Below are 10141 nucleotides of genomic sequence, written 5' to 3'. Positions count from 1 at the left end.
TCGAATTCAGCCTGCCATCGCCTTTAATGCTCTGTAATTAAACATGATCACAGGTCTCAGTAAATGATTCTTGGGAAAACAAAATATTAAACTTTACAGTATCAAAAGTCTCGGTCTCAGCAACAGAGGGGACTTTTTTTTTTTTTTACTGGGACTGCTAACAACTCATGTGATGTGTGATTAAACTAAACACTGTTGTTTCAGAAGTGTCACATGCCTAAAAGGTCGGGTTTCATCTTTATTAATGTGTCACATTTTATGAGTGTATCACATGCAAAGGAGCTGATGTTGAAATAAAACGACTTCCCGCATAAAAGTGTCTCATTATAAAAGCCAAAGCTCAAAAGTCTGCTATTATTTTAAACAAAATAACCCAGTCAAATAAAAACAGCACCATGTTAATATGTTTCTCAGTGGTTATGCACTTTTATTTAAAGTTTTGGGACCCACCCTGGGTCCCATGGTAGTTAATACCAGGATCAGCTCATAAACCCTGAGAGGACAGTGTCGGGAATGAACTGTTCAAACCCTCCAGATACTGGAGAATAAACACCACAGTCATTTAGCTGCACAGTTCAAAGCAGTACAAAAAAAAACAACTCATGTCCAGGTCATTAAAAGCATATGTAAACCACAGAGAGGAAACTACAATCTAAACATATACAATCACTACTTCTTTTTCGACACAGTACACAATACTGTAATCAAGATGTACAGCGTAACCCAATATGGGTGAGAGGCGACACAGAGGGAACAAACACCTCCATGTGGAAACACTGATGTTGCTCTTGTTAAGTTCTCGCTTCACAGGTCTCAACAGCAAACAGCCGATATTATGTGTAAATACAGAACATTCATGGTAATGTCGTTCATAATAACAGGCGGGCTCGTCAGTCTTTTGTGCAAACTATTACAGACCGAGGCTCAGATTACACTTTTACACTGGTTATTATTTATAGTGGATGCCGCTGTTTCAAACTGTGTGTCTCTTAGTTTTTCAAGTGGCATTCGTCCAAATTTAAAGCAACTGTTGAACCTTTAGAGGCGAGCGACTTCTCAGGAGCAAACATCAGCTCATTCGAAACTCAACTGTGCAACAATATATATATATATATATATATTTTTCAAAGCAATTCAAAAGCTGATTGTAACCCCGAATCAAAATCTCTTCGACTCATTACTTTTCCCTGATTGTAACAAATGCAATGAGAGTTTTTAAATACATAATAATGAATAGATATTGAGATTTTGAGGGGTTATTTCTTTTTTTTTCTTTTTTTTTTTTTTATCGTTTGGACACAAATCTGAAGTATGTCATTAAAGGACATAAATTAGGTCATTTCACCACATAAAAAAACATCAAAAAGGTAAAAGTGCTTTGTCCTGATATACCTCAGATTAGGTCAACAAAGGATGCATTTGGAAATCTGCCTCTTGCCAGCTCAGGGTTGTGGGAGTATTAACACTGTAAACTTAAAAGTACACCATCTTCATATTAGAGCATCTGTCCGGAGTCATCTCACTTAAAAGATCTAAACTGCCTGGAAGCCAATTTTATGTGTTAAAAGCCAAACAGCCTACACACGTAGACCATAGCGGCTTCGAATTTTTAAAAGCTAAAACAAAATCATGTTAATAAAGCTGGCAAAAAGGCTTGAATATAGGAGAATACATTCTATGAGAATTGCAGATTCATTTACAAGCAACATATACATCACAAAGCTCAACTGATTGCCTGCAAAGCTTAACGTTGAAAGCCGCTTCCTGCCGAGAGCTGGAGTCCCCCGTCCGGGCATTATGGGACGAGGTCATGGCTCTGGACAGGAAGAAATAGTCCCAAATCAGGCCGCACAGCAGCCCAGTAAAACTACTAAAGACCACGCTTGCTGCAGCAACAATACAGCAGCAGCGTGGTCAGATACCGAAACACTGGTCCCCGCGAGCCTTTCAGATACCGAGGCACGACGGGGACGAGGATGAAAAAGGAGCGGTCGCCCTAAAAGGCAACCTGAGGGGGGCACCATGGGGTGTCTGGATACAGAAGACAGTGCACAGACTTGAACCTGGAAATAAAAAAAAGACAAAACAGAGTTCGAGTCAGATTAGTGAATGAGTCGGATTAAATCTGTGCCACTGTCTTTGAAAACGGACGACGTCTCACCTCGATGGATCCTCCTCCACAGGAAAAGCCCCTTTCAAATTGATGATATTGCTTTTGTTTTCAAACATCCCATAACTGAGGGTGATCTGTAGGAGACATGACAGCAGAAACATGAACAACAAAGAAAAGGAGCCACTCAACAATGATTCTTAACTTCCTCCTCTTCTTCACACTGTGGAGTCTGTCTAATAAATGAAGGTCTGCAGCTCTCACCTGCTTGTGAATCTCAGATCTCGACACCTGCTGCAAGTTCTCCAGATGGGAGTGGAACAGGTTGCTGCGGGTCAGAGGGACCCCCAGAACCGACTCGATGATGTAGCCGATGGTGCAGTCATCGGGCAGACGGATCTTCTCCGCCGTGTTCATGAAGTGGCCGCCACTGAAAAGGGCAGAGACAGACGCTCGATGAGTGTTGATGGGACACATCTACTCCGGCTCTGACTTCTCCGCTCTGTTAAGGAACAGCGCACAGCGTGTATCTGTTTATTACCTGGCCCACGGGCTCATCTTCAGTGCCAGACCCCGACTCACGCAGAAGCCGGCGCCTCCAGTAGCGAACCAGAAGTTGACAGGTTTCTACAAGAGGAGAGAGGAATTAGTTTAGCTGAAAAAAAACATGTTGTACTTTTAAAATATATATTTATATTTCTTCTACTTACCATCTTGTTGTCCCCCAGTCTCTCAGTGGCCTCTATGGGCCGGTCCAGACTGGGTTTGCCGATGTACATGTCCTGGGTGTGGGGGTACTGGGACAGGTGCTTCACCAGAGTCCGAACATTCACATAGTTGTCATCATCAACATGACAGAACCACCTGAGAAGCGGAAACAGATGAATTGTTGTTATATCCTGAGATAGTCAAGCAAAAAAAAAGAAAGAGATAAACTTAGATAAACGAGTGTGTGTGTGTAGCCTGCTTACTTTTTCCCAGACTCTATGAACTTGTCATATTCGACGGCCATCTTACAAGACAGAGCTTGTCGGCTATGAGCCGCAGAGCAGTTGGTGTTGATTGCGTGACTCCCTGTGGCAACGCAGAAAGAAACAGGAGGCTGTTTAGTTAAAGATGACACCATGAATGGAGGCTCTGTGTTTTTAAATACCGTCTTTATCGTAGGAAATAATGCTCAAAGCAGAATTTTTATGACCTTTTCAAATATGATGGTTTTTCATATGTTCATAGCTTTGAACTGAAATAATCTCCATCTCTGTTCCCAACATGAAATATTAAAACCCCTCTTAAAACGTACCAATTTTCTTTTTCAGCTCCTCGTCCTCTCCGTCTGTGAAGATGTACGTCTGTAAACAAACAGAGGGGGGAAAACAATAAGTGCATTTGCTCTTTAACCGGCTAAATCACTTCGGCTGGTCATGTGAAGCGGTCACACGATCGAACCCAACAGTGTGTCCGAAGTCCTGCTTCCTGCCATGACGCCCGGTGTGATTAGCATCAATCATCACGTCTTTTATGCAGTGGGAAAACACATTGAGTTAAACAACCCTCTGCCCTAATAAAGGCCTTTTGTCCAGCGTTTCACTCTCTCCATGGAAACCATACAAGCACCCCGAAGCATCCCAGACATAGAACAAAGGAAGAGGCAGACTGTCCGCCCCCACACACACCCGATTCATGTATCACAACCCCCCCCCCCCCACCCACCCAGCTGAGCCCTGCACTCTGCTGGACCTGCTGCCAGGCTTCAACACGTTGAATGCATCTAAACCTGTCGCATAGATATGTCAGAGTCAACACGGATCTGACACAGCCCATACCGTTCCAGTTGCTGTATGACAAAAGGCTAACACATAGTTCAAACCACGGGGCCGCAGGTGCTTGTTAAATGTAGCAGTTAGTCATAAAAGGAGTAAACAACAAAGGGCACAGTACACACTTGAAAGGAGCAGGGGGGGAAGATTAGACTTCTCTTTATGATAGCTCACACTGAGCAGGTGCGAGCTGGTGAATGGTGATGATGAAAAGGCTGCCGGGCCCCGGGCTCTGTAACCGCCAGTGGTCTGTTTACTCTTCGCCTCAGGTGAGGCAGCACCTGCCTCGCACCTCTCCGCCTTATCTGCGCCACGTGTCTCTACACGCCAGGTCGTGTCGCCCTAACCCTCGCTGACAGAGCGCCGTTTGTCAGCTAGGACCCGCAACATCCTGCTGCCAAGCAACTGTGGTCTGTGAGCAGCATCTACAAGCATGCTGCCGACTTCATCGCCGTCATAGAGACAGAACGCCGACACGTCTTTCTACTCCTGTGGACTTATTCTGCACAGAAAAGGGGATGTCCAAACTGTTTACAGAGCAAACTCTGAGCAGATGTTGCTTGTCGCTGAAGCCATGAGCCTCTATTTGTTTAAGGAAGCATGGTGGTTTCACTGGTGAAGGGATCACAGGCTGGCGCTGTTTGCTTTAAAGCCCATTGAATAGACGGCCTAATCACTGAGGCAGCTGCCAGGGCACTGACAGAAAGAGAGGGGGGGAGGATGGAGGAGAGGGGGTGGAATCTCACCGCTGATTAGTAAATCAAAAACCGTGTGTGGCCATTCACCCCCTCTCCAGCCTCCATCCTGCCTCCTCCTTCCTCCACCAAGCCAGAGCCTCTTGAATAGAACAATGCTGCGAGTTTTCATGCTGGGTAAAGTCTCCGCTGGGTAAATCCTGGATATGTTTGCCAGCATTTGCATACAGCTGCAGGAGTTAACTAAAGAGAAGCCTCCCGGTCTTCTTTAGTCTTTGTTTCTTAAACTGAAACAGTTACTTTCCAGGAATGCTTGTGCACACCGAAAAAAAGGAAAGAAAAAGGAAAGTAGAGTTAGCCGTGTGTGAAGCAGAGATAAGAGGTGAGAGGGCACAGGGTGAGGAAAAGAGGGAGATGAGAGCAAACAGAGGGGGGGGGGGGGGGGCTGCACTCCTGACCACAGGAAGGGCTGGCACGGCCCCGTCTGAGCTGAACGTGGTGCCTGGCTGGCTGTCTCCAGCTGCAGGGGAAGGAAGGGCACCAGACTCCACTTGTTCTATCAACCACCTCCACCCTTCCCTCTTCTGTCCCAAACTTTCAAAGCATTTTAAGCACTTTTTTTTTTTTTTCATCAGGACTAATTATTCGAAAACAAAAGCTCACAGGGGGGTGAGGGTGATGTCAGAACGGGACATTGATACTGATGAGGTTAAAAAAAAAAAGCTCATAAAACATAAGGCACAGATTTTATCAGCAGGCTGTCCCCTTGAAGGACGCCCACCATCTTTCTGAGCACTTGCACTCCACTTCTTCACAACGCAGCCATTTCATTCACTCAAATACAGCGCCAAGTGTTTCCTTCTGAATGCTAAACCGCTCATTGTAGGAGCGCTGGCTAATTATCGTACCCTTAAGAGAGGAATGCGTGGCACACCAACACGATGGTGCCAGCTGTCCAGACACTCGAATGAATTTAGGCTCCATTAAATGCAGCTACTATGTGCCAGTTTCACAAATCGAATCAGGAAAAAGGAGAAGAAGAGGGGCTGTGTACGTCCTCTAAACTTGATATACGGGGTACTTTTCACTTCTGGTTTGGATTAAAGCTGTCTGGATCATTTTACAGATACTAATTTGGTTTAATTATCAGCGACAAAGAGTTTTCAAGGTGATAACAGGGTAGGCTAAGAAATGCTTTTTATTTTATTTTTGCCCTGAATGGGCTCAAAGATTAAGAAGATCTCAGCCCCTATTGTGTCAACACAGCTATCACAGAGATAATCTACCCTCCCAGTTCTCATGTAAACAGCAGAAGATAACAAGTCAATCTGCATACAAGTAAAGAAATCTGAGTTGAAGCAGAAAAGTAACAGCACAGACAGTTTTTTATATATAAAAAGCTGCTTTTTTACATGTTTCTGCAGTAATAATACTTCTGACCCCTTGTGTCTACGGCTGAAAAGGGATCCACACTCCACAGATGTTCATCAGCTGAGCGTGAGAATCAAACCTGAACACAGAAGATGGCCATATGTACATTGTGGGAACTCAGAGCATCATATGGCTGGCATTAAGGCCATCCTTTGTTCCGTCTCTCCCCACCACCTGGCACCCTTCCTCCAGGAACTCCCTCCTGCATTGTGGCGTTCAGTCTGTCCTTTTTGTCTGTGCAGCCACCCACCAGCTGCCTGCCTATAATCCCTGCTGTTAACTCTGTGAAATGGGTTAACCAACATCCATCCAGTACAGTAATTACAACCAATTAGCGCGATCATTTCACATATGAGCAGATGTTGTAGTGCCTGGTTTGGACATTACCATTAGCAATGCAGGTAATTGTGTCTAAGTGATTGTGACAGCTTATCTCTTTGCCATTTCCCTGCCTTTAAACACATCGTGAGAAAAGAAACCTCTCCCAAAACGTTACAGACCATGTGGCACCACCATTTTCCACACTATAGCCGTACTATAGTCTTTGTGCACCCTCTAAAGAGGCTTGGTCCTCAAGGCCACATTTTCATACCCAGCGTGCTACTTCCAAGCACTAACTTGCCTATAGATGCATCCCTTTGTCCCACCAGGCATCCCTTTAACGAAGCCCCCCTGTTTTCCCATCCCTCCACAGTAAGCTTGACCCAGACTCAGCTCCCACGTTCCCATGGAGAGAGGGGACACAAGGAGGCTGGGAAAGCTTTTCTTCCCCCTTCAGAAAGACGCTTTGTTAGTCCTGGAAGGGGGACAGCGCTGGAGTCGGTGCTGTGAAGCATCCATTGCACCGGGGGCATTCACAGGGACACCCAAAAAGAAGGAGGGATAATAGAGAGTGGGGTGAGAGGGGGGCTGAAAGAGAGAGAGAGAGGAGAGGGAGACCTGAAGCGGCTCCCCTCCGTTCTCAGGGACATCACTCAGAGAAGAATAAAAAGTGACAGAGCCAAGGAAATTCAGCATGGTTAACAGGGGTTGTGGCTATTTCAGTGTGTCATCTTGTGACAAGGGGAACAAAACAGCACTGTAAGCAGCCATCAAACGAGCATCACCTGCCTTAGTACACTGGATGATTGTTCAGCTCTGCAGCACAGTTTGCACAAAAGTACAATACAAGTTATACATGCATATAACAAGAATACAAGTTACACTTTTCCTTACCTGTTGCACGTTTCTTGAGATCCATGTGTCCAGCAGCAGGTTCAGTCTGGACTGGTGGAACTTCTTGGTGGTCTTCACAGCGATGAAGATGTCATCCGCGCTGATGTCCTCGGCTGGAGGCGGCTCAGCGGCGGATGCGGAGGAGCGTGCGGGGCTCTCCACCTCCCTCCGTCCCCGGGTCAGTTTGGTGAAGTACGCGGAGAATCCTTTCTTTGCCTGCGCGTCCTCGGGCTGCGCGTCCGTCTCGTCCTTGCGGAGAAGAGAGCGCGTCGCGGCGTCCTCTCCATCCGACTCCGCATCCACCTGAACCCGGTGATGCTGCACGGCGACTACGAGCAGCAGCAGGCAGAGGCATGCTGTGCTGGCCACAGAGATAGCAGCCTTCTTCCCATTATTCTTCAACATGGTTAAACCTAAACACGACTAAAGACGAATCCTCACTGCAAAGTCCATATGGTTTCTGTTCCTCTCTCTCTCAAACAAAATAATAGGTCCGTCTGTCTGAGTGGCTGTTTGGCAAATGAGTTCTTAGGTAGGAGTGAAAATATATAAGCTTCCATGCTGGCCACGCCCCAGGGGAGGTCCTAATGCAGCATGTCAGCCAATTAAAATGTGTGTGTGTGCGTCTGTGTGTGTGTGTGCGTCTGTATGTGTGTGTGTGTGTGTGCGTCAGTTGCATTTTTACTTTTCCAGATAAATATTTTCACCTGGGGGAAAAAATGCATCATTCAGCAAAGCTGTGACTCATTTTGGTAAAAATGAAGGTTGTTGTGTTTTTTTTTTTCCTTGTCTCCAGATCTGAATCTGTCATCACAGTTAACCTCTTCATTCGTTCCAAAATCAAAGCTATTTCCACTCAGGCCCTTGTGTGAGCCGAGTGTTCACCAGAGAAACAGGCGCCATTGTTCCTCGCTGACCTTGTGCGCACTCCAAACAGTTGGCCATTCCTGAACACTTGTTATTCAAATTCTGACTCTCACCACTCAGTGCCGTCTGGTGCTGGGAAGCTGACCAAAAAGAGTCCCATTCAGACCAGCGTGCAGCTGGTGGAGCCTCAGAAGCACCCGACTCCCAGCAAGCCTGGACAAATTAGTCTGAAACAAACATGCAGTTAGATATTGTTGGAGCGAGATTGAAACCAAATCTCTTCCTCTGCATCTCTGTTGGTTAATCTAAGACTTTATGAAGTTGTTTATCGCCACTCTATGACCCTTGAGTCTCCCAAAGCAGTTCACATTTAGGACAAACGCCTGTAAAAGCTTGCGTTGTCCTTTAAGCTGTATAAAGTTCATTCCCTATCGTGCCTGTGATCAATTTCAACACATCCTCCTTCACTGGTTAACTCCTCTGTCTTTACTTGGAGTTCCCAAAAATGTGTCAGTCCAAAGCATTTGCACAAGAAAACACTTCTTTTCCACTGCAGGTTTTTTTTTTAATTCCTTTTTTTATTCTGGGCCACACAGGACATCAGTTACCTTTCTGCTTTGTGGCCTCTGACAAGATCTTTTGTTCACGTTTTAAAAGTGTGAACATAAAGGCTTTTTAAGAGTAAGTATAAGAAACCAGGCGGAGGGGGTCGTCTCAGTGGCCTTCATTCTTCTTCGATCAAGCGCCTCTTTCGACCGGGCTTACAGGGCATCCGTCCCACCTCGGAAACGCTTTTTCGGTCCTTTTGGACTCGTGAAAACAATGTCACTTGCTAAAATGGCGAGTGAAAGAGTAAAGTCCTCCAGTTGTATTGGCTCCAGCCTCCCCTTCAGTTTAGCAGTTTCTTTCAGCCTTGTGCCCCCCCCTGGGATCGTCCCACGTCTCTGAGCCTCAACCATCTAACAATACAGAATAATTCCAGAGAGATTAGGTATAGTTTCACCGCACAATCCCACTTCCTCACTATGGTGCCACAAACCTATAATTAAACACCACAATGTCCTTGATTTTCCTTGTATGGTTTATGGAGGATCTGGGGGAACCTCAGCTGGATTGTAAAATTAAAGGGCCACTTCTACAAAGATGAATACTCAATGCACTACAATGCAGCAGGTAACAGTCCTTGCTTACTTTATTACAGAAGCATCTCTGGGACCATCCCACAACTGTCCAGAAAACATTAAAACAACATTAAGTATAACTTCGTCATATCACTAAACAGGAAACACATGTTCACACTCAGCTCTGCAAGCTGTCAGCTATAACTTGATACTCTGTATACTTCATATATATCTTTTTTCTGTTTTCTGATAGTTTTATGCATATTTCTGCTCTGTGAAGCCTTTGTTGTTGATTTGTATTAATTTAATGACTCTCACTTTAGCCCAGGATTAAAAATATTCTTCTTACATATTTTCACCATTTTGCCTTTAACAGTTAACAGTCATTGATTTTCTCTCTTTAAATACATAAAAAAAATAATTGTTGCAGATACAATTTCACCATGTAGGTTCTGGTTACGCTGACGGTGGCATCGGTCCACAGTTCTGTTTATTTTCCCATCACGGATACACTAATAACTCAGATGGGATTTCGGGTCACACCAGAAGTGAGAGCCAGGGGACCAGGCGTCCGCCTCAGAACTCGGTTTCAGTTTCCCTCCTCATGCAATATAAGAGGAAAGTCTCTACGGACTGTGGCTAAGAATGCTTCAGACAAATAAATACGACCCATTTTCATTGATCTGCAGGGAGAGTTCCCATATGTCTGAATGGACTTCATTCAGGTAAACACAATGGACTGGTGAGATCCTCCGCTGAGATACAGGACAAATGATTCTCATAATGGACGAGGAGTAATAATAATAATAATTAATATTTAAACTCCAACAGGACCCTATAGGTTCATTTCCATATAATATAAAGTACATTTTAGGAGGTAGGAAG

General features: G+C 45.1%; 1 protein-coding gene across 1 annotated transcript; it reads right to left on the bottom strand.

The window, feature by feature from the left end:
- Positions 1 to 393: 393 nt before the first annotated feature.
- lfng (LFNG O-fucosylpeptide 3-beta-N-acetylglucosaminyltransferase) lies at positions 394 to 7772 on the bottom strand. Its single transcript, XM_026361116.1, has 8 exons — positions 7269 to 7772; positions 3411 to 3459; positions 3082 to 3184; positions 2821 to 2974; positions 2652 to 2737; positions 2375 to 2540; positions 2162 to 2247; positions 394 to 2063 (listed from the first exon to the last, which is right to left on the bottom strand). Exons 1-8 carry the CDS (start codon positions 7671 to 7673, stop codon positions 1997 to 1999), a joined length of 1116 nt encoding a protein of 371 aa, XP_026216901.1. The 5' UTR covers positions 7674 to 7772; the 3' UTR covers positions 394 to 1996.
- Between the last annotated feature and the right edge of the window lie 2369 nt (positions 7773 to 10141).

The sequence above is a fragment of the Anabas testudineus genome, chromosome 8 (genome assembly GCF_900324465.2).
Source record: "Anabas testudineus chromosome 8, fAnaTes1.2, whole genome shotgun sequence".
Taxonomy (NCBI): Eukaryota; Metazoa; Chordata; class Actinopteri; order Anabantiformes; family Anabantidae; genus Anabas; species Anabas testudineus.
This window is presented reverse-complemented; position numbering and strand designations above follow the sequence as displayed.